At 39.1% G+C, this 24540-nt stretch overlaps 1 protein-coding gene across 4 annotated transcripts in view; it reads left to right on the top strand.

The window, feature by feature from the left end:
- The first annotated feature begins 835 nt into the window (after positions 1–835).
- Positions 836–24540, top strand: part of LOC146367398 (lysine-specific demethylase 4A-like) — a 28265-nt gene continuing 4560 nt past the window's right edge. The window contains exons 1-19 of one of the 4 annotated variants that reach the window (XM_084911700.1): positions 836–1004; positions 4896–5040; positions 5138–5313; positions 5467–5581; positions 5707–5900; positions 6297–6346; positions 6475–6578; positions 6674–6811; positions 6924–7150; positions 12519–12685; positions 12804–13471; positions 16664–16771; positions 16973–17084; positions 17364–17539; positions 17970–18183; positions 18702–18781; positions 20918–20973; positions 22425–22533; positions 23239–23430. In XM_084911700.1, coding sequence (XP_084767826.1) covers positions 4918–5040; positions 5138–5313; positions 5467–5581; positions 5707–5900; positions 6297–6346; positions 6475–6578; positions 6674–6811; positions 6924–7150; positions 12519–12685; positions 12804–13471; positions 16664–16771; positions 16973–17084; positions 17364–17539; positions 17970–18183; positions 18702–18781; positions 20918–20973; positions 22425–22533; positions 23239–23430 — 3009 coding nt within the window. In that variant the 5' untranslated portion in view covers positions 836–1004; positions 4896–4917. Of the gene's footprint in view, positions 1009–4895; positions 5041–5137; positions 5314–5466; positions 5582–5706; positions 5901–6296; positions 6347–6474; positions 6579–6673; positions 6812–6923; positions 7151–12518; positions 12686–12803; positions 13472–16663; positions 16772–16972; positions 17085–17363; positions 17540–17969; positions 18184–18701; positions 18782–20917; positions 20974–22424; positions 22534–23238; positions 23431–24540 lie in introns of all 4 variants that reach the window. The other 3 variants (XM_084911701.1, XM_084911699.1, XM_084911702.1) reach the window with 3 other exon arrangements.

Raw genomic sequence — 24540 nt, 5'->3', positions numbered from 1 at the left:
CTACTGCAAAAAGTGGCAATTTTCTAACATTAGAAAGGAACTCACTTGAGTTTAAATAAGGTGAGGCCATGTCCTGTTTCTCTGAGTTGCTGTTGTTTAATTGAGGAACATTATTTTAAAACTTTTTTTTTAACCTATTCAGCTTTTGTTTGCTGCCATTTCAACTTGTGAAATAGACGGCTGACACTAAAAAAAAATTTCAGCACTTCGTATGATGTCTTTGCTGTATTGTCGTTGACTATAGGATTTAAATTGCAGAGAAAAACATTAAAATGTTTCACTGGAAATACCTCTGATCATCAGATGTTGCAACTGGCCCTGTCCTTGCTGTCCAGAGGTCAGTGTGGAACTTTCTCCACTGTTCTGTACTGTAATGCACTCTTGTACACTGTTCACCAGGTTACTGTATAGTTTTCTGTCGTAATAAATGTGTATTTATTAGTAGTATTTATGTATTAGTGCTTTTATTAGCATTTATTGTATGTTTAGCATGTTTGTGGATACTGCAGAAATCTGTCTACCTGCATTTGAAGAGCTGGACCCCTTTAACAAAACTTTCTATAACCTACTGAATGAATACCCTTTTCTATATTATCTTGAGCTGAAACTTTAAAGAATAAAAACTGTAATATGAACATCTTAGCAACATGTGTTAAAAAATTAAATATAATGATATCCATCGTTTATAGGTAAAAAGTGAACTATTCCCTTGACCGATACAGTCAAATCAAATCTTATGGTTACAGAAAGACAGTTTTTGCGGTCTTATGACGTGACTCAGAGTGGCTTTATGATTGGCTAAGCGTCTCCCATGCGTGTTGTGGTAAACAAAATCCGAGGAGCGTGTACATGCGTAGAGCTGGTAATGGAGGATACTGGTCTACTCACAGGGGGCTTAGTTAGCAAGCTGTATTTTGTCTGTTATGTTCCAGGTGGCCGCTTGTATTGATTACGACGATATCAACAACGCGAGGGACTGCTTCTGAGAGAATTAAGCAGCGGTGGTAGGTACGTGCATGTCGAGCTGTCTTCGTCGTAGAATGTAAACTTCTGAACTTACGATGCTAATATGTAGAGGGCGATGCTAGCCCTTTCAGGGTGCAGTCTATTTCCTGACAAAACATCATTGACTTGACAAATGATAGTTTCACTTTTAGTGTTGTCTGTGTAATTCAACCCGAATAGTCATTTCAAACGATGCTTTTTGGAATAATTTTATATACCTGTGATGTAAGAACTCAAGCTACCGCTGTGCAAGTTTGCAAAGAGGACACTATACGAATTCGCTGGATAGTGTATACTAGCGTTGGTTGAAATTGTAATACGGAGCATAGTCTCAACCCATGTCGGTGTTAACGTGAACTAAGGTTAGGTTAGTTAACGCAAGCCTTCTCGAATCTGCTGCCTGTCACTTTGGAATTAAGGTTTAGTCACACAGTTCACTTTCAGTACTATGTCCTAGTTTGCAGTGTTGCTACGTCACCAGAGCTAAATCGGACACCAGTGCTATGCTATCATAGTGGCTAATGCTAACATTAAGTGCCGTTACATGAATCGTTTCCTGTTTGTTTAGAAAGTTTGTAAATGAGCAAATATTTGTTTCGTGGACTTCATCTGCGAGTCCGAATTAAAGAGACGGATAAATGGCCGCAGGTTTTTCGGGGGCGGTCACAGTACTTAACAGGCTAGCTTGTTCCACGTTAATGCAATGCTGAAACTTACAAGTGTGCAAGTGCGAACAGACAACAAGGACATTTAAGGACACATTCGTATTAAATAAGGTTATGTTTTCTGTGCAAGACCGTGGGAGCGTTTTAATTCAATGGTAAACGTGTACGTGGTGTGCGCCCACTACAGGACGTATTGAGTACTGAGGCGCTGTGACGGTCTTGACGGTTTTGTGGCAAAAAGTGATTGTCTGCCAAAAACTGATTTCCGGTATTTGCCAAAAACTGATTGCTCATATTTAAACTGCTATAAGTAACTTGTTGGGCTGTAATATGGTAAACATATGTCAAATGCATCCCTTATGGATGACATAAAGTCATCTTGAGCCACAAACAACATTCGTGTAACAAGGTAGAAGCCGCAATCAGTTTTTGGCAGTGACTTTTATATAACCTTTATTTATGCAGTTAAAAATGTCATTAACATTAAAAATGTCTTTTGTAAGAGTAAGCTGGCCAACAGCACAGCAGAAATGCCAGCAAATATTACAATAGTTCTGTAAAAATATTTTAAGTGGGGATAAAGGACCGGATTGGTTATAATGTAAGTACAATAACACAGAATTGTAAAGATACTTGAAAAACAGATAATTTTTTAATTCTATATGCAACCCCTTTGTAAACCCTGTTCACCGAAGTCTGTTTACGAACATACATAAAGATATTACACATAAAAAATACACAGAAACATTGGAAATCAGTTTTTGGCACAACAACTGAAACCACTAGTATTTATAACACTATATTTTGACGGCTGCTTACTGCAGCGTAAAGATTTAGTTGAGTTGCACTATGAATAATATCAATAAAATCATAAATATAAATCAAATACTGTGCATAAGTCTTGAGCCACTACTTGTTTCTATATATTTCGCTTCCAACGAGCCAGACTTTCTTGTCATTTTTAAATTGGTCTCAAGCAATAATTTCTGACGGTTTTCTGAAGGTCTTTCATAGTTTTTCTTTAGACATTGGCTGCTTTTTCACTTATTTTCAGTCCAGTTCTTTTACCTGCACATTTTCAGAGGATTTGATTTGTTAAGTCAGTAATTTGTTCCAATAGAGCTCGACAGACCACGTGACTTTCGCGCATTGCGTTGTAGATACGTGTGGCAGCAAAATCAAAACACTGCATTAAGCGCTAGCATTTCCAGCACCGGTAATCATTAATTCTGCGGTTTTAATCCCTACTTGCATTTTATTTGCCCCAAAAACAGTTATGTACAAAACGAAGGAGAACACGGCAGGTCCGTACAAAGACAGACTTGACGAAAAGGGCAAAAAAACCAAAAAAGTACGAGGAAAAAAATCAAAGGAGAGAAAGGGTTTCCAATAGAAATAAAATAAGTGTTTCATAATTCATTCAATTTATTGTCTTTATTTATAACTGGCATCATTGTTTCATTCTATTATAGAATCCTACAGGAAGGAGGCAAAACTGTATTCCATTGTGCTTTATTAGCTACTTCAGTGAGAAACAAATCAACATATTGCAAAACAGTTATTCATCACTTGATTGCTTCAATACAAGGTTCAAGGTAACTTTGAACCTTGAACCACTTGATTGCTTCAATACAACACTTGGGCACATATATGCAGGACTTTTCGTGGCTGTTTTGATCTCGCGCTCCCTCTTAACCGATCAAATCTCGCTGTGGTAGCAGCTTTAAACTCGGTATGAACCATGTTGATAGAAGGTGCCCAGTTTGGATTGCATTTCAGCATTTTGTAGGCTGGTTTTCCTACAAAACACAAGACAGCAAACATTAGCCCGCAAAGCAACAGCAAACAAAGCAGCACAGCGCAGCGAATTCAATTCAAATCAATATAAGACTTATTTGTAACCTACATCAACAATTATGTTATGATAAATTATGTAATAACTACAACAAAAGACTAACCTTTGTGGAAATGCTTGGAGCAGACTAACATGTGAGCTGGAGTGTTCTGGAACGTTATATTTGGTCTTCGAATCACTGCAATCCAGGCCATCCGTCGGCTCTTTGTTACTTCGGAAACATGGCTTGAACAATTTTTCTTCCACGGCGGAATCCGATAAAAACCGATCTTTTTACCCATCGGCTTCCCGTGGCTGTCATGGGACCAGGTATTGCAGTTAATAATGCAACAGCTTCTTGCCATTCTTTGTGCTTCTTTTTATCACTGTGTGACTGTTTTCTTGTGAAAGCCTGCGTGCACTAGTACCACTTGCCACTCGTACCTACAATCCTTTGCGGTTTTGACGTCAAATTTTCGAGCTCTATTTGTTTTGGTGAATCCATAAAAAAGCCTAAATGTAGCACAGATTGACATGTATATTACAGTATTTTCACACCAACAAGCTTACTTATATCTATGTTATATCTACGTATATCTTAGTGTGGTCTATAGTGTGTATGAACACTGGAGGACTGAAGAAGTGGCAGACCCAAAAGAAAAAAAAAACAATCTACACAGATGAACACTATCTCAAAAGTCATATCCCTTAAGTAGATCCATCTATTTTTCACTGAAGCCTTATCAGAAATGGTCTCAATGAACGATGGCTGTGAAGAAGCCATTCTTAAGGAAGAGGAATGGGGAGGAAAGGCTGAGGTATGCCAGACTAGCCAAGAACTGGTCTGAAAATCAGTGTCAACAGGTTTTATCGAGTAGAAATTGTTTTTTGAAAGTTTTAGCTCAAATCATCATCAAAAAAACATAGAAGTGCTTGTGTGACTGGGTGAATGAGGCAAGTTGTGTAAAGCACTGAGTGCTCAGAGTAGAAAAGCGCTATATAAGAACCAGCCCAAGGCTGAGTCACAAGAGAATAACAATGAAGACATTATATAAATATAAAGAAATTATAAGAAGACTTGGCTAAGAGAGTTCAGGCTGTGTTGATGGATAAAGGTGGTCAAATATTGACTGTCAGACTCTTTTTGTCTTCTACTGTATTTCCATGTATGTTTGCAGATCTTTCTCATTTTCCTAGCAAAAAAAAATATTATATAAAAGCTGTGGCTCAAGACTTTTGCACAGTACCTTACTTTACGTTGAAAAAAAAAAAATTATTTGTTTACTCTTTATGTGTGAAGAGCGACATGTAAGTTCCACTTAAATGTGTTTCCTTTTGCATGCAAATTTGTTTTGCATGCCACAAAATACTTTGACCATTTACATTTGCAGGCGCAGCCATCAAGTTTTGGAAATGGCTTCGGACGCTTCCAAAGGGATTATGACATTTTATCCCACTGCTGAGGAATTCAAGGATTTCAGGCGCTATGTTGCATATATGGAGTCGAAGGGAGCACATAAAGCAGGCCTGGCTAAAGTAAGTGCTAACACATAATATGTTAACACTTGGGCCATTATTTGATATTTTTATCTAGCCATTTTCAAAGCTTCACTGTCTAATGTCTTCTTCCAAGATTGTCCCACCAAAAGAATGGAAGCCCAGACATTCTTATGATGACATAGATGACTTGGTGATACCTGCACCCATTCAGCAGGTTGTGACAGGTGTGTCAGGTCTCTTCACGCAGTACAACATACAGAGGAGATCCATGACGGTGAGAGAGTTTCGCAGGGTTGCCAACAGCAACAGGTGAGAAGCGCAAAATTAAAGAGGTTGAAGATTTTTATTTTCTGATGTGTCTTGAGTACTAATACTAACATATTCAATATTTTCATGCTTTAAATCTGTGTACGGGGTCAATGATAATAAACTGGTTTTTTTTTTCTTTTTCTTCTTTTACAGGTACTGTAGTCCACATTATGATAACTTTGAGGAGCTGGAAAGGAAGTACTGGAAGAACGTGACCTTTAATGCTCCTTTATATGGGGCAGATGTTAATGGAACATTGTATGATCCAGTGAGTTAGCATTATTTCACCCGGCACACAAGCTGATGACATCACTGATCATACTGTACTGACTGATTCTGTTTCTGAGTCTCATTTTAAAAAAATATCTTGTTTCCTTTTCTGTTTACCGGTAGGATGTCAGGGAGTGGAATATTTGCCATCTGGACACCATTTTGGATACTGTGGAGCGTGACAATGGCATCACTATTGAGGGTGTTAATACACCCTACTTGTATTTTGGCATGTGGAAGACCACCTTTCCATGGCACACAGAGGACATGGACCTCTACAGTATCAATTATTTGCACTTTGGAGAACCTAAATCATGGTAAAGATGCATGCTAGTTAGTTAATTGATTTACAACTGTAATTTGTTTTATCTAATGGTAACTTGCACAAAGTGTTATTTTTGTTGTTGTTGTTCTGTTTTTTTTTTAAATAGTGGTTTCTCATGTCTGCTTGAAACTTGGGGGTTGCGGGTTGGGCATGAGTGCTGTTTCATGCGTGGCTGCTGAGGCCTTTGATGGTTTTCATTTACATTAGACAGTTTCGTCTCTCAAGGTGTTAAAGAAGAGGCAAAAAAAGCAGTTAACTGTTATGTGTGTACACAGTGTTAAAACGAAAGAAAGCATTCAACTTAACTTGTGCATAGAAACCAGGCTGAAAAGATCTAGGGCAGATGGATACATGCACAAAGTAATTTTCAGCATTTGACTGTCTGCAGGTATTGTATTCCTCCAGAGCATGGGAAAAGATTTGAGCGTCTGGCTCAAGGTAGGTGGCCAGTAGGATATTTTCTGTAGATATGTGTTATATAGCTATACAATGAATACATCACAGTCATGGATTCTTGTACTGTAATATTTCATATTTCACAAGAGATTTGATCTCTTTCCTTCTAGGCTTCTTTCCCAATAGCGCTCAGAATTGTGATGCCTTTCTAAGGCACAAGATGACACTGATCTCTCCTTTTGTACTAAAGAAATACAGCATTCCATTTGAAAGGGTAACTTTTTTGTAACAATTTATTGTATTTTTAGCCACAACACAGGCTAAGTGCAAGAACTGCACTTGCTTATTGTTTTATTATCTGTTCATTAGATTACTCAGGAGGCTGGGGAGTTCATGATCACTTTCCCCTATTCCTATCATGCTGGTTTCAACCACGGCTTCAACTGTGCAGAGTCCACCAACTTTGCTACAGAGAGATGGATTGAATATGGCAAGCAGGCAGTTTTGGTGAGGAGAGTCATTCAGTGTCGGAGAACCAATTTGATTCTTATCTTAGTGGAAAGAAATACGTTTTATTATTACTTAAAAGAGAGTCTGTGTATGCATTTTTCCCTTTTAGTGCTCATGCCGTAGAGACATGGTGAAGATTTCCATGGATGTCTTTGTGAAAAAATACCAGCCAGATCGCTACGAACAGTGGCTGGAAGGCCGAGACCTGGTGCCCATTGACCATTCACGACCCACCCCAGAAGCTAAGGAGTTCTTGGATGAGTCATTTAATGACATCACCAGCAGCAGTGAGACTAGCTCCATCAAGAGCTGTGGGGAGGACGGACAGTGGAAGAGGTGGGCCATTTACTGTACAAATGAATCTCCTCGTGAAAATGAACTTTTCCTCTATGAAGACAACGAGCATCAAATTGACATTATAGGTGTATCTACTAACAATCTTGGACGAGTTTTGGTCTCAGTGACCTCTGACCTTTGGGTTCAAACTCGTCATGTGATAGCTTGAGAACAATGCGACAGAATTTTGAAATTGATACCATGTGACCTCTGACCTTTGAGTTCAAACTCGTCATGTGATAGCTTGAGAACAATGCGACATAGAATTTTGAAATTGATACCATGTGACCTCTGACCTTTGGGTTCAAACTCGTCATATGATAGCTTGAGAACAATGCGACATAGAATTTTGGAATTGATACCATGGCTGTAGCTATGGGGGGGCTTAGGGGTACCAGTGGCTGCTGCCAGTATTTTTACACGTGGTTTCACTTTATCTCATTGTATGTCATAACTTTACTCTTGTCCACTGCTGGCTATAAGAGTACAAGCAAGAGTGGTTCATAGACTGGTTCTAATACATACTTTGTACACTGCCTCTGTTTGGCAACAGTGCACACTGTAAGAAGATGGGCAGCCGCTGGAGTTGAGCTGACAGCGGGGGTGCCACCTATTGTGGGACCATAAAACCAGCTTTAGCAGAATATTAAGATATTTAGTTCCTTTCCCCTTTTGTAACAGTAGCAATTAAGTACTTCACAAGTGTGCTTTATTAGCAAATTTACCTTAAGGTATCAAAAGTATTCATTCTGCATGTTCTTCACGTGTTTTACTGTTACATATGGTGTTCATGGATTAATCTCACTGATGTATTAATAGGTATCTTGTTTTTTACAACATATGTTTAGAATACATCTTCACATTACTTCACATTAAATGGTAGAAAAACATTGATGAAACTGGGCAAATCTGATATAGTATTCACAAATCTCTTGGTGGCGCTGTCACTTGGTGTTCGCTCGCTCTGCGGTAGAGTATCACTTCCTGTTCCTGCTCAAACACAGTGGTGTTTCTGAGTAGCTTATTGCTTAGCAATTTAATTAACAACTTTTAAATACATTCTTCTTTCATAGTATAATCTTCACGTGCTTCATCCGAAGCACACTTTCTGTGTACTCACTACCTAATTTATAGCCAAAGTATTCACTCACTGTCTCTGTACTGTTTCGCTAGCTTAGCTTAGCTCGTAGCCGACTCGTTAGCACCATGGCTACTTCACCTGTCCCTCTTGCACTTTCTTGCTCATTGTGTCAGATGTTTAGTTACTCCTCGGCCTCCTTTAGCAGTAATGATATCTGTAACAAATGTAGCATATTTGCAGCTCTGGAGGCCAGGATTACTGAATTGGAGACTCGGCTTCGCACCCTTCATTCACCCGTAGCTAGCCAGGCCCCTGTAGCTGGTGCAGCCGAAGATAGCGTAGGCCCCGCTAGCTGTTCCCCGGCAGACCCCAAGCAGCTGGGGAAAGAGGGCGGCTGGGTCACGGTGAGGAGGAAGCATAGTCCTAAACAGAAGCCCCAGGTACACCACCAACCCGTTCATGTGTCTAACCGTTTTTCCCCACTCGGTGACACACCCGCCGGGGGTCAAACTCTGGTAATTGGTGATTCTGTTCTCAGACATGTGAAGCTAGAGACACCGGCAACCATAGTCAATTGTCTTCCAGGGGCCAGAGCAGGCGACATTGAAGGAAATTTAAAACTGCTGGCTAAGGGTAAACGTAAATTCAGTAAAATCATAATTCACGTCGGCAGTAATGACACCCGGTTACGCCAATCGGAGGTCACTAAAATCAATATTGAATCGATGTGCAACTTTGCTAAAACAATGTCGGACTCTGTAGTTTTCTCTGGTCCCCTCCCCAATCAGACCAGGAGTGACATGTTTAGCCGCATGTTCTCCTTAAATTGCTGGCTGTCTGAGTGGTGTCCCAGAAACGATGTGGGCTTCATAGATAATTGGCAAACCTTCTGGAGGAAACCTGGTCTTGTTAGGAGAGACGGCATCCATCCCACTTTGGATGGAGCAGCTCTCATTTCTAGAAATATGGACAAATTTATTAAACCCCCCAAAATATGACTATCCAGAGTTGGGACCAGGAAGCAGAGTTGCAGTCTTACACGCCTCTCTGCAGCTTCTCTCCTCCTGCTACCCCCCCAAAAACCCATCTCCATAGAGACTGTGTCAGCTTCCAAAAAGACAAAAAACAAACTAAAAACCAGCAACAAACAACTTAAACAATCAAAAAGAAAGAACAATACAGTATCCACATCTGAACCAAAGAGTAAAACAGTGAAATGTGGATTATTAAATATTAGGTCTCTCTCCTCCAAGTCTCTGTTAGTACATGACTTAATAATTGATCAACAAATTGATTTACTCTGCCTTACAGAAACCTGGTTGCAGCAGGATGATTATGTTAGTTTAAATGAATCAACACCCCCGAGTCATTCTAACTACCAGAAACCTCGAAGCACAGGCCGAGGGGGCGGTGTGGCAGCAATTTTTCACACCAGCCTATTAATTAATGAAAGACCAAGACAGACTTTTAATTCATTTGAAAGCCTGATGCTTAACATTGTCCACCCCAGCTGTGAAACTCAGAAACCAGTCTTACTTGTTATCATCTATCGTCCACCTGGGCCTTACACAGAGTTTCTGTCTGATTTCTCAGACTTTATATCTAATTTAGTTCTGAGCTCAGATAAAATAATTATTGTGGGTGATTTTAACATCCATGTAGATGCTAAAAATGACAGCCTCAACATGGCATTTAGTCTGTTATTAGACTCAATCGGCTTCTCTCAAAATGTAAAAGAACCCACCCACCACTTTAATCACACTCTAGATCTTGTTTTAACATATGGCATAGAAACTGAACATTTATGACTCTGGATACTGTAGCTCCTGTGAAAACTAAGGCCTCAAATCAGAAGTACCTGACTCCGTGGTATAATTCTCAAACGCGTAGCCTAAAGCAGATGACTCATAAGCTGGAGAGGAAATGGCGTGTCACAAATTTAGAGGATCATCATTTAGCCTGGAGAAATAGTTTGTTGCTTTATAAGAAAGCCCTCCGCAAAGCCAGAACATCTTACTATTCGTCACTGATTGAAGAAAATAAGAACAACCCCAGGTTTCTCTTCAGCACTGTAGCCAGGCTGACAAACAGTCAGAGCTCTGTTGAGCCAACCATCCCTTTAACGTTAACTAGTAATGACTTCATGAACTTCTTCACAAATAAAATTTTTATCATTAGAGAAAAAATTACCAGTAATCATCCCACAGATGTAATATTATCTACAGCTACTCTTAGTACCATTGATGTTAAGTTAGACTCTTTTTCTCCAATTGATCTTTCTGAGTTAACTTCAATAATTACTTCCTCCAAACCATCAACGTGTCTTTTAGACCCCATTCCTACAAAACTGCTCAAAGAAGTCCTGCCATTAATTAATTCTTCGATCTTAAATATGATCAACCTATCTCTAATAATCGGCTATGTACCACAGGCCTTCAAGCTGGCTGTAGTTAAACCTTTACTCAAAAAGCCATCTTTAGACCCAGCAGTCTTAGCTAATTATAGGCCAATCTCCAACCTTCCTTTCATATCAAAAATCCTTGAAAGAGTAGTTGTCAAACAGCTAACAGATCATCTGCAGAGGAATGGTTTATTTGAAGAGTTTCAGTCAGGTTTCAGAGCTCATCACAGCACAGAAACAGCTTTAGTGAAGGTTACAAATGATCTTCTTATGGCCTCTGACAGTGGACTCATCTCTGTGCTTGTCCTGCTAGACCTCAGTGCAGCGTTCGATACTGTTGACCATAATATCCTATTAGAGCGATTAGAACATGCTGTAGGTATTACAGGTACTGCACTGCAGTGGTTTGTATCATATCTATCTAATAGACTCCAATTTGTGCATGTAAATGGAGAGTCCTCTTCACACACTGAGGTTAATTATGGAGTTCCACAGGGTTCAGTGCTGGGGCCAATTCTGTTTACATTATACATGCTTCCCTTAGGCAGCATCATTAGAAGACATAGCATACATTTTCACTGCTATGCAGATGACACCCAGCTCTATCTGTCCATGAAGCCAGATAACACACACCAATTAGTTAAACTGCAGGAATGTCTTAAAGACATAAAGACCTGGATGGCCGCTAACTTTCTGCTTCTTAATTCAGATAAAACTGAGGTTATTGTACTCGGCCCTGAAAATCTTAGAAATATGGTATCTAACCAGATTCTTCCTCTGGATGGCATTACCTTGGCCTCCAGTAACGCTGTGAGGAACCTTGGAGTCATTTTTGACCAGGACATGTCCTTCAACGCACATATTAAACAAATATGTAAGACTGCTTTCTTCCATTTGCGCAACATCTCTAAAATTAGAAATATCCTGTCTCAGAGTGACGCTGAAAAACTAGTTCATGCATTTATTACTTCCAGGCTGGACTACTGTAATTCATTATTATCAGGATGTCCAAAAAACTCACTGAAAAGCCTTCAGCTAATCCAAAATGCTGCAGCAAGAGTACTGACAGGGACTAGAAGGAGAGAGCATATTTCTCCTGTTTTGGCTTCCCTTCATTGGCTTCCTGTTAAGTCCAGAATTGAATTCAAAATCCTGCTCCTCACATACAAGGTCTTAAATAATCAGGCCCCATCTTATCTTAATGACCTTGTAGTACCATATCACCCTATTAGAGCACTTCGCTCTCGCTCTGCAGGCCTACTTGTTGTTCCTAGAGTATTTAAAAGTAGAATGGGAGGCAGAGCCTTTAGTTTTCAGGCCCCTCTTCTGTGGAACCAGCTTCCAGTTTGGATTCGGGAGACAGAAACTATCTCTACTTTTAAGATTAGGCTTAAAACTTTCCTTTTTGCTAAAGCATATAGTTAGGGCTGGACCAGGTGACCCTGAATCCTCCCTTAGTTATGCTGCAATAGACGTAGGCTGCCGGGGGATTCCCATGATGCATTGAGTTTTTCCTTTCCAGTCACCTTTCTCACTCACTATGTATTAATAGACCTCTCTGCATTGAATCATATCTGTTATTAACCTCTGTCTCTCTTCCACAGCATGTCTTTTATCCTGTCTTCCTTCTCTCACCCCAACCGGTCGCAGCAGATGGCCGCCCCTCCCTGAGCCTGGTTCTGCCGGAGGTTTCTTCCTGTTAAAAGGGAGTTTTTCCTTCCCACTGTCGCCAAAGTGCTTGCTCATAGGGGGTCATATGATTGTTGGGTTTTTCTCTGTATCTATGAAGCGCCTTGAGGCGACTTTTGTTGTGATTTGGCGCTATATAAATAAAATTGAATTGAATTGAATTGAACAAATCCCACATCTGTTTTGTTGAATCTCAGCACTAAACAAAGAATAGAGACCAAAAGACACCGGGTGTGTCTGGAAGTGCCTGAAGAAGTTGTGCCTCAGGTTGAAGATGAAGACGATGAAGAGCAGTATGGAAAGCGTCCTAGACTCAGTCTTATACCTCCACGGGCTGTGGCACAAGATGGCAAAAGAAATAAAGGTATTAATATCGTCTCACTGATTCCTGTATGGCAACCAAGAGTCCAATAACAATTACTGTGTGATGGTGGAGTTAAACAGTGTAGCAAAACTTATTTTCTGTTTCATTTAATTTACAGGCCCACCAAAGTTGGTTGTCACTCCAACCAAGCTCACGCTAATGGATCCATTTCACAGGGGCCTGTCCCAAAGTAAAGGTGACAGTGGCTGCCCTCCTCATTATACCAAGACTCGTGCACCTGCAATCTCATCTCAGTCCAGGTCCAGAAACGGGCATCTCTCAGTCTCAGCAGCCTCTATGTGGACAGAAGTTGGAACTCAGCCTGCCCGCAAAATGGGTGTTGCCAGTCTGCTATTCCACAGGACTCTGAGTCCTAAAGATATTCTTCAGGTGCAGAGCTACAGTCAAGAGACGCAGCGGCAACCCACCACACAGCTACATGTGCACAGCTATGCCAGAGAGCACCAGGCCCGCCATCTCCAGCACAAAACCTTAACGCCGGTTCCATCTTCATCTCAGGCGCTGCACTGTGAGCAAATGAAGGCACGGCCTCAATTTGAAATCACTATGACCAAAGTAGCACAGAATGAACAAGAAGCACAAAATATTGTGGTGACGGAGAAAGAAGAACATGAACCCAAAACGTCCGTGCCTGTCGAAGCTCTGGCTGAAGTCGAGAAGCCTCAAGTTGAGCCCATAAGCAAGCCTGCTTCCCCGCTGGTTCACACACAGCCACAAGATGTGAACAAAGTGGAAACTGAGGCTCCCAAGAGTAACAAGAGAAAGGTTTGACTTTGTTTTTATATTTCTTTATTATAAAAATTACAAAAAATGTTTTTATAATAGACAATTACATTAAAGATGTAATGGGAGAAAGATGTTAGTTGTTATATTTGTTCATTTTGTCAGTGTTGTGTTGTATGCATGTTTGAACACTGGCCACAGTGCATGCGTTGTTATCTCTGCAGGTACCAGCAGGCTGGCCAAAGCAGCTTTTAATCACATCTTTGCTTTCTAGTACTGACGCCTGTTCCTAGAAAGCAGATGTGACAACTCAAAACATAAGTTTCCCTCTGAGTAGACTAACCCCAGCATGAGAAATGATGATTCATGGATTAGTGCAGGTCCTGCCTCAGATTATATTAAACTGACAGGCAAAAATCTGCGCTATGGCTGATTTCTTTTAATTTATTTATTTTTCTTCCTCTTCAGGCCTTCTCTGCTTGTTCACTCATATAAAAACACAGACATGTATCTTCACTGTAGTACTGTATATAGTCATATGGCAAAAATGGCTGTTCATAAACGCCAAACAAACTAATAAGAAAAACATATTTATTAGTGCTGTCAATAGATTAAAAAAAATTAACTAATTAATCTCACATTTTTCTGTAATTAATTGCAGTTAGTTGATCGCTAGCCTGGTTGCAATTACATTTTTTCAACTTTATATTTAAGCTTGTAACTGACATTTATGCAATATAATAAAGTAAATGGCGAATAAATACAAATAATGTGTACTCAAATTCAAAGAGAATTTGAATAGTTTTCTTCAATCTTTTAGCACAGGTTCTCTCCTGTGAAATACAACTTTTTAAAAAAACCTATATACTAATTGGTAAGTATACACTAATATATAATATATATTAGTTCTGTCAAACAATTACAATGTTTAATCAGATTCATCACAGGATTTCTGTGGATTAATTTTGATTAATCACGATTAAATATCATCCATTTTCATTTTATATTAATCGCATTTCATTTTGCATGAGCAAACAGACTCGAGAAAAAACGGAAAATATACGCACTTAAAATGTTTATTGAACATCTTGAACATTTATGTTCACAAAAACCTCTGTAAACATTGAACGAGGATAAGACAGAAGTTATATTTTTTGATAATCGCACCCCACTGGAACAACTAACTGATGCCTTAGGGCGCCTTGCCAGCCATCTCTCGCTCACTGTTATAAACTTTGGTGTTTTCCTGCACAGCTTTTTTAAACTTGAGAAACAGATCTCCTCTGTGGTAAAAAACAGTTTCTACCAGCTGCGTCAGATATCTAAAGCAAAGCCATAACTCCCTTTGAAAGACCTTGAAAAGCTCATTCACACTCTTATCACTTCCAAATTAGACTACTGTAATTCCCTGTACTCGGACCTCCCATCTTCCTCTATTCACCGGCTCCAGTTAGTTCAAAACGCAGCTGCGCATCTCTTAACTGGTACTAGAAATTATGCCCACATCACACCGGTTTTAGCCAACCTACACTGGCTCCTTGTTGAATATCGTATCAATTTCAAAATTCTCTTGCTTACCTTTACAATTTTAAACAATTTGGCTCCCAGCTATCTATGCAAACTCCTCCATTTGTATATCCCTAATAAGACACTTAGATCTTCCAATCAAAAGCTCCTGATGCAACCGAGGTCTCGTCTGAAGTCCAGAGGTGATCGGGCCTTTGCTGTCGTAGCTCCCAGATTCTGGAATAGCCTCCCTCCTTTTATTCGTTCCTCCGAGTCATCCAGTCTTTTAAATTGCGTCTTAAAACTTATTATTTTAATCTGGCTTTTGATTCAAGCTAGTTATGTTTTTTTTTTTTGTTTGTTTTACCCATATTGTTCATATTGTTTCTTTTAACTGTTTCTTTTTATCCTTTTAACTGTTTCTTTTTATCCTTTCTTATGCTATTGCTCTGACTAACTGTGAAGCACTTTGGTCAACTTTGTTGTATTATTATGTGCTATAGAAATACATTTTGATTTGATTTGAAACATTTATCCACTCTGTCACTCTTGGTGAGGCACTTCAAGTCCTTGAAACGAGGAACTAAAGCTATGTAAAGCGCGTGTTCTCAACGATATTAATACATATGCATTTTGTTGCAGTCCACTTGGCAATTATGTCAGTTAATATTTCCGAGGTAGACTTACTGAGTCCCCGATGCTCCGTGAGTGGTTTTTCGCAAGCTGGGTGACGCGCTACCCAAAGTCCTACCAGCATCCCCGACTAACGTATGCTTCATCAAACTGCCCGAATTGCGTTGACAGAAACATTTCAGGGATTTTGAGTCATTCTGCACTCCAGATGCGTTAATTGCGTTAAAAAATTTTTAATCACGTTGACCGTGACGGCGGATTAATTTGCGTTAACGCGTTAATTTTGACAGCACTAATATTTATTGTTTTTCTTATTTGCAAGTAATTAATTACAGGCACTATTAGCTTGATGAACACTTATTTACAGATGTGGCTAACAGGACATTTTAACTACCCCAGAGTGTCACTGCATGAAAAATTGTTGAGCAAAAGGTATTTAAAAAAAGCAGCAATGTAAATGTGCAAGTTATGTCAATAACGTACACGTAACACAGGCATACTGTTGCAGTTTGTTTTGAGATGAGTTAAATATAATTTGTCAGGATCTGAGTGTTGTAAAATAACTCAGAAAAGCTCTCCAGATAATCCTGATTGTAGTGGAAATTGGGTCTAGCTTGATCACCAGATGATGCATGCAATGCAATGTTGTGATATTGTTTAGATTTATTTAATAGCAGTTTTGGTAAAAATTTATTTTTATTACATGAACAAAAGTTAGCTAGCGGAAGGGCACACATCTTAACTCTAAGACATTCACCAGATTGATTAACAAATTTAGGAAGTGATGGGGAACGGGCGTATATTTGTAGGCTAACAAACTAACATCCAAAAAGGAAATTGTCTCACCGTGCGATGAACAATCTTAGGTTTCACTAAAAGCGCTTGCTTTGGTAATACGCATGTGAGTGTCCAAAACAGCCACAGGACTGTCTGGTTGCTCTGTACTGGTGCATCTTTCTGTGTATGATGTTTGCACACTAATCTCTATTAACATCATAGTCTTTTTATAATCTCTCTCGTTGGCGTGTTGAATTTTAATAGCCATTATTCTAAAATCTGAGATGTTCAATGTAATTCATGCTGTTTAAACTACAGAATATCCAATCCCCCCTCGTGGATAATGGCATTGTCATCCTGAAAGACACCATTCCTGTCATGAAACCAGTGCACGATGAGCTGAAGGTGATTCCTCAGATTCATCATGTAAGTATTTAATACCTGAGACCAGAAGCTTAAAGGCACGGTTGGATCAGATTTTTATCTGGAAAAGTGTGCATATCAGTACAGAGCTTCCATTATGCCTGATTCTAGGGAGACCTCACTGCAAATTAATTTTGTATGTGTTTATTACAACATGCATTATGTGTCCTTTAGTTATGTCTTGCTATGCACTTCTTTCTACAGCAGGTGTCAGACGAGCAGTCGTACTGCAAGCCTGTCAAGAACCAGCAGGAAGCACAGCTGTGTAAGCTGCCTCGTCATCATCCTCTGTTCAGGGAGGCACACAGTGATGATGGTACGTAGTATTTTAGATCCTCTGTGTAATTGTGTGGTGTGTAGTTCGCCAGATTACCAAGCACTGTGTTTACCACAATGATTTTATGTCTTGTTTTAGGCTTTAATTTTTTTTCCATATCTTTTTCTTGCTATATCTGCTAATAAATGAACTCAAGTTTTGTAAATTTATAAGACTAAGGTGGTTAATGTTTTTGTTTTATCACTTCACCTTCTCTTCCTAAAACATAATGGATTCACCATCTCCTTCCTTCATTTATGCCACACCTGTTATCCATAGATTTATATGTAGATGTGCAGGTCATCCAAGAGGAGAAAGAGGAGTGGGCAAAGCCACTAACCCAGTTATGGCAGTGTCTGCCATTTAGCCCTGCTGCAGAGAGGGAATATAACAAACGCATGGGCCAACAGGCTCCCTACTGCTCTATCTGCCTGCTCTTCTACACTCACCATCAGGTAGGAACTAAGGGCCTAAATTAACAAAACCATGTGTAATCTATGTAGGTGTGGTTAGTTTTACAAGTGGTTCACAAAAGTTCTTGTTTTCTAAACACAGACACACTCAGATCATTTAAATGTCAAGGAGGAAAAAAGACATGTTTTTTTGCTGTTAGGTATTGTCACAGTTAGCAGTGAACTGTGTGTCGCAAACATTAGTAAATCGGTTTGTCTTGTATTCATCTATATTATATCCTTGCTTCTGTTGTAGAAAGAGCAACTATGCATTTGCAAATAATATAATGTGTTAGATATATTAATATACCTCTTTAAATAAAGATTGCAATAAATATGCTGCATGTTTCCTACAGTTACCATAGTACTGGATTAATCAGAATTTGAGGAGAACAATGATGCTAACAAACCTCTAAACTTTTTCTCTTTTAAGTCTGAATCCAATACTGGGAGTTCCAGTGTGACACTGGTGAACCGTCCAGGGGGCCAACAGTGGTCTAAACCACTGATCCCTGAAATGTGTTTTAACACCCAGTCCAGTAAGATTACTGACAGCGGGGAGGGGCAGCTGTCTAACCCTAATGTAGCTGAGGATGGTACCAGCCGCCTGGTGAGCTGCACTCAGTGCTGCGTACGTGTACATACAAGTAAGCCCATTTTCTCTGATGCATCTATTAAAATAGTTAGAAGAAGGCTGAGGGATTATTAAATTAAATCTTAATTACATTTAGTACATCCAGACCTGTTTGTTTTTCTTTAGGAAACTAGCACTCAGCTGCTTTTTTTCTTAAGCTACTTTAATAAACCATAATTCAGGCACATCAAAGATGAATACATAAACACCCCATTGACGCTTAAAACGATTCAGCCAGTTCCTCTAGCAGCTGCTGCACAAAGTCTCAAGTGAATGGTTTTGCTGAATGATGTGCTAGAGTTATTTGCTTCACAGAGAACATAAATGGGGAGTAATGAAAGTGGAAAATTTGCTGCAAACAGTAGCCCTCAGTTTGGTTTTTTAAATACCTTCTGCACTGCTAACAGTTGATGGTTTAAGAATATTTAACTTAGAAAAGCAAAATAAGAATAAGCAAAAAGTTGATTTTAGCATCTCTGCCCTTTTAAGCTTTGAAATGTCTGAATTTGTTTATTTCTGGTTCTGTTTTAGGTTGCTATGGCATTTCCAGGGATGATGCAGAGCTAGATGAATGGCTGTGTGCCCGCTGTGAGGCTGACGCCATCACTGAGGTTAGTTAATGAAGGCATGTCCTTCGTTTTTTTTCTTGACAAGTTAAAATAAGTCTTTAGCCCTGCTTAGTTGTAAACTTGTATCTAAATGAACAATTTAGTACATGTATTTAGTCTAAATGGCATCACATCCATTAGTGTTAGCTTGTGTATGTTGATTATGTTACAGTAAAATCAAGTGTTTAGCAGTGTAGTCTGCTGCTTGGAAAGGCTCATAAATGGAAGCAGCTTACCACTGGAATCTTAATGGGCCCCATTTGTGTCACTCTTTCATAGCGGTTCTGTTGTCTGCTAAAAGAAACGGAGGAATGTCTGTTAAAACACACAAAAAACATGTGTGTATGTCTTTAATTAAGTGTTAAATGTAAAGTAAAATTAGATGAGGTAAGATGTAAACAAAGCTACTGTATTACAGGCCAAGAATAAATTTGTGCTGAGCCACATTCACCATATAGGATGATAACACACTCACTGTGGGGCCATTGGCATTGAGAGATCAGTTTCTGTGGTTGCATTGAAACCAATACATGTACTCCTTACTTAAAATATATAAACATGAGGTGGTTATACCCACACAAAAAGATGTGAACAGCTCGCTACCTGAAAGTACCTGAAACAAAAAATAGGAAGGTAACATAAAAGGATTACCAGTAAAGACATGCTGTGTTCACGGCTACCTTCCTCAAAGGAATGAATCATTGGTACTGTTTCCCATTAACTAGAATTGCAGAACTTGTATAACAGATAAACTTCAATTGTGAATTTATTTGACTGAAGTTGAAATGATTTGCAGCTCCGGCTGCAAAAAATCTCTTGGCAATTTTTGTGAGTGTGAAGATACCTTTGTTTAAAAAAAAAAAAAAAAAAAAAAAAAAAAAAGTGTCTGCATATGTGCACATGCCAGCTCTTTCTCTCTGTCAAAACATTGTACTACTACTACTACTGATAATAATAACAACAACAACAATATATTTCATGGTACAGAATAAGGCATAACTGTTCACGTCAGCACTACAGAATTGGCTTGTTGTTTTTTGGGGGGTAAACAGAACTGACAGCCGCATCATTAAAACTTGGCTCTGTATGACGTCGCTTCCTCTCTGCAGATATAGCGTTAGCGGCCCCTTCCTCTTGGTGGACATGTATTTTTTCCACCTTTTGTTTTAAAAGATTATCTGAAAATTTCCTTTGCTCTCAGCATTCCCATCAGCTCAAAACAATAGGGAACTATTCTGGGAATGTGTCCTGAAGATGGTCCAAATCCCTCTGACCACTAGTGGGCAGTGCTCCACTGTACACTTCATTAAGCCTGAGACGATGTTATGTAGTTTTGTGTTTATGTGTTTTTTACTTGTGGAAGTTTTCGGTCTTATCTAACTTGAGGTCATGGTTTAAGTACACTAAAAAGTTGTAATTTTTTTTTTTTTTTGGTAGGTTTACTTAAAATGTTATTGCTACAGATGTCCTTGTTCTGTTTTTAGCGAATTTTAGGGCTTTAATCAGGATTCAGGGTGTCCACATTAAGCTGTTACTTCCCCATGATTCACAGATCTTGTGTCAGTGCTTTTCTGGTTTATATCTTGTATAAAGGTTTCTAAAAAAGGTGTATAGAAAGTGTATAGAAAGCTATTAAAAATAGCTTGCAATAATTTTTATATTTATTCACAGAAAAGTAAATATTAACAAGATAATAAAATGTGAATATTACTGCCTAGCATAGTTTTAAACGGCTTTAAGAGACTTGATACATTCAAGTCTTTTTGTCCAAATTTTTAGAAGCAAAATAAACAGAATTTTTTCCTGCATGTGATTCTTTCATGAATTTTGTGCAGCTTTTTGTTTATTGGCGACACTCAGCAGTTTATTTACTTGAAACATGCTGAGGTGGTTTTTCGTGTTCTAGCACATGTCTGTTGGGTTTGTAGGACAAACAAATGATCAGACAAGATTAAGCTTCATATGACTGATTTTTTTTTTTTTTTTTTTTTCATGCAAACCTTTTGCATAATTGGGGTTTTCCTCCAGTGTAGACTAAGAACAATATACTGTCCTAATGTATCAAAACATTCAGTTTGGTGTAATAAGATAAATGAATCATATACCACAGCTAAAAATATATGATGTTTCTTTTTGCAGGACTGCTGCCTGTGTTCCCTGAGAGGAGGAGCTTTACAGAGAGCCAACAATGACAAGTAAGAAGTACTGAAATAAACAAGTGATGATATTCTAAACACAACTTTGTCATTTACACACAGTAATGCAGCAAGAGGTTGAAACTGGGGCTCTGCCTCCACCTTTGTTCACTTGTTTGTGAAGTTCTAAGAACTTCAGTCAGGAAAACATTTCCCTGCTTCTTGGATTCAGTCAATCACGCTCAGTCGCGACATTATGTCATAAAATTGTTGTCATTCTCTTTGACTGCTGTAATTTTTGCTTCCTTTAACCTCTTACCTCTGAAAACCATCTCATCCATTAGACCTTTAAACTAATCTAATTTTTCAAATGCATATGTGTGTTTGTTGTGCAAACAAACATCTGTGGTTACCCAAATAGAAAAGATTGACTATATTGACTACATGCATTCTCACACGCACCCGAGTCCAGGAGCTGTACTAAATTTATGTTGAGAGCGCCTGAAGGCAAAATCCTTTAGCTCAGTTGATGTTAGTCACACCCTGTTTGAGAGTAGAGAGTTATCAGTGTGCTGAAGTTCAAATAGCAGATTTGCACACACTGTGTGATATCACAAGTGATATCATTCAAAAGTCATCTTGAGTTCAGCCCAACTGGAGAAACTAGTTTATCTTTAGATTTTTGAAAATACATGATTTAATTTTTTTTTACAGTTTCATTCATTTATTTAGTATTGAATATGTGTAGACAATAACGTGTATCCCTAAGGCTATGTCTACACTAATCCGGATAAAGTTGAAAACTGCGTTTTCGTCTAAAAACGCTCCGCGTCCACACTATCGTTTTCAATCATTTCAGAACAGTTGTTCATTCACTGAAATGCCTGAAAACACTTACGTTCCTGCGCATGTGTGAATCGTGAGACAATTCGACCTGTATAATTTCTGCCTGCTGTTTATTTACTTTCCGGCTCTTTGAAACATCGCGGCAAAAGGTCGAGGAAAAGCACCGAGTATTTTAAATGGATTAACAATGAGGAGTTCTTGCTGCATGTAACACAAAAGTACAAAGTTGCAAAAGCGAGTGAGAATTAAAGAATTTGTAGAAACGCTATCTGGAGCATGTACAAACTGATATTCACCTTTAATAGGGCTGTCAAAATTGATCACAAACAAAACAACTGCTGTATAATGCCCTCTGCTATCTTTGTTTAATTGGTCACATGATGGCATCGTCATCGTTTTCGAAAGGCTCCGATTTCGCTGTCCACACTGCAACACGAAAACGGCGTTTTCAAATGTATCTGCTTTGGAGAGCGTTTTCAAAAAGCTCAGTTTTCCTCGGCCAAAAACGCCGTCTCAGTTTGGACGGAAGGCCAAAACAGAGAGAAAAAGATGCGTTTTCAAACGAAAATTTGTGTGGACATGGCCTAACATTCGGTGTGGGTGCTTTGCTGAACATAACAGCATACTCTTTCTGTGAAATCCACTTCGTGTTGCCTTTCACACAGGTGGGTTCATGTGTTGTGTGCCATAACTGTGCTGGAAGCTCGCTTTGTCAACATCACTGAGCGGAGCCCCGTTGACCTCTCTGCCATCCCACTGCCACGTTTCAGACTGGTAAGTCAGTACAGCTGTGTACTGTAGGGTTACACATGAGTAAGGTGTGTGTGTGTGTGTGTGTTTTCCACTTCCGAGCACAAGGGCACTTGGGATGTCATGAGTTTGTAGTTTTCACACATCACTTCTGTTTAACTACTGTGGTGCCTGTTGTACTGTCACCACAGTTTTACTTCTTGTTTTTGTATGTTCTAAAAATAAAGAAAAAGTACCGTTTAACTGTGTAATGACACACACACACACTTTTTTAGCTTCCTGTCAGCTCACCAAAGTAAATTTCAAAATAATGTAAAAGGATTGCACTATCCTTATCTTGTAGTTTGTTTGAGATCTAAGCATTGTGATGGAAAAAATGCAGGAATTCAGTTACAACAGTTGGCCTTGTTGGCATTGTTACGCGTCTGTAACACAAAGGAACCTTTGTCAAAGGATCTACTTTTACGTGTGTTTAAATAAGACACATGATGTCACTAAATTGTCAACAGGAAGCTGTGTAATTTCCTCCAGCATGTCTGCATCTCAGTTTGTGTGCCTTTTATAATTCATTTCTGACTTCCTTCCTCTCATCCTCCCTGCTTGGCTTAGACGATTTCTTTTCTCCTTCTTCGCTTCTCATGTTTTTCCTTTTCCTTGCCTCCCACTTACAATATGGAACACTTAATTTCACCCCCTTATTTCACTCTTTTGTCTTTGTTTCTCCCGTAGAAATGTGTGTACTGCAGGAAACGGATAAAAAGGGAAGTGAAAGGCTGCTGTGTTCAGTGCTCCCATGGGCGTTGCTCCACGGCATTTCACCCCACATGTGCTCAGGCAGCTGGTGTCCTCATGCACCCAGATGACTGGCCATTCATTGTCTTCATCACCTGCCACAGGCATAGAGCACCAGCCATACCTGAGGTAATCGTGGAGAGTCCCAGTCCGGCCAGTAATAATTTCTGAAGACACTGTCCTGTGAAGATGTGTTTAAGGTGTAAAACAGATTACCAGTGAAAGGAAACGACAAACAAATTTGCCTTTTTCTCAGCATGAGCTTACACTGCTTTTTCTGTGAATTTTGTCTTAAAATTGTTTATTTCAGAGAAACGTTTTCAGTTCCTCACTGTAAAGAAGTGTTAGTTCCAGATTATCAGCAAGGTTTAAAATGACCCTGAATGGCTTTCTGGGACTTTGATTTAAAGAGCAATTAAGTTTGATGTGCAGGTTAATGAATACTGTTAAATTAATTATTTTTTTCATGCGCTTCCAGCTGACTGTATAGAGATACTGGGTCATAATAAGAACATAATGCCATCCCATGGTCTCCTTACACCTTCAACACATCTTTTTTTCGTCTCATCCCTGTGATACATTCTAAATTCAGATGTAAAGTTGCGGTCTAGCAACATGTCTAAACATCGTACTGTTAGAGACACTTACTCATCACATCATAAATCACACATCAGATTTGTTGATTTGATGATGTGTTGCTGAATTGCAGAAAAATATGTACTAGGCAGTTGGAAGCTAAGCTGCTAATTTGCAGTGGTGTTGTACAGTTTACAGTGATGTGCTGTGTTGGACTGGTGCAGGTGAAGCTGTGGTCATGTTTGGTTTCATTAAGGGTAGCAGACGTCAATATAAATTCAAGGTTATGATTTCGTTTAGCCTCACGCATTAAATTCTACCTTTTATACTAGCTTCATAATGTTTAGAGGGTTGGAAATCAGCCATATAGCCCTCTGCCTGTATCTTGTGGAATTCAGTTTGCTAAATCCACAAAAGAGCGGTAAATATCAGAGTAGGCGCACAGGTCAGCTGATCACAGCCTGTACACAAAGAAAATTCAGCCAGAGTGCTCAATAGAAATGATTGAATGACTTCTTTAGTGTAACTCTTTGCCCCACGCTGCACCGCTGCTTAAGTGGTTCAGTCTCCAGCTCATTGTGTCCATATACCCATTACAATAGTTGATGTTGTTTACACTACTGTTAGGAACTGTGGCATGTGTTGTGTAGCATTTAAAATTCC

The sequence above is a fragment of the Perissodus microlepis genome, chromosome 18 (genome assembly GCF_051167445.1).
Source record: "Perissodus microlepis isolate ML-2025 ecotype Zambia chromosome 18, ASM5116744v1, whole genome shotgun sequence".
NCBI lineage: Eukaryota > Metazoa > Chordata > Actinopteri > Cichliformes > Cichlidae > Perissodus > Perissodus microlepis.
This window is presented reverse-complemented; position numbering and strand designations above follow the sequence as displayed.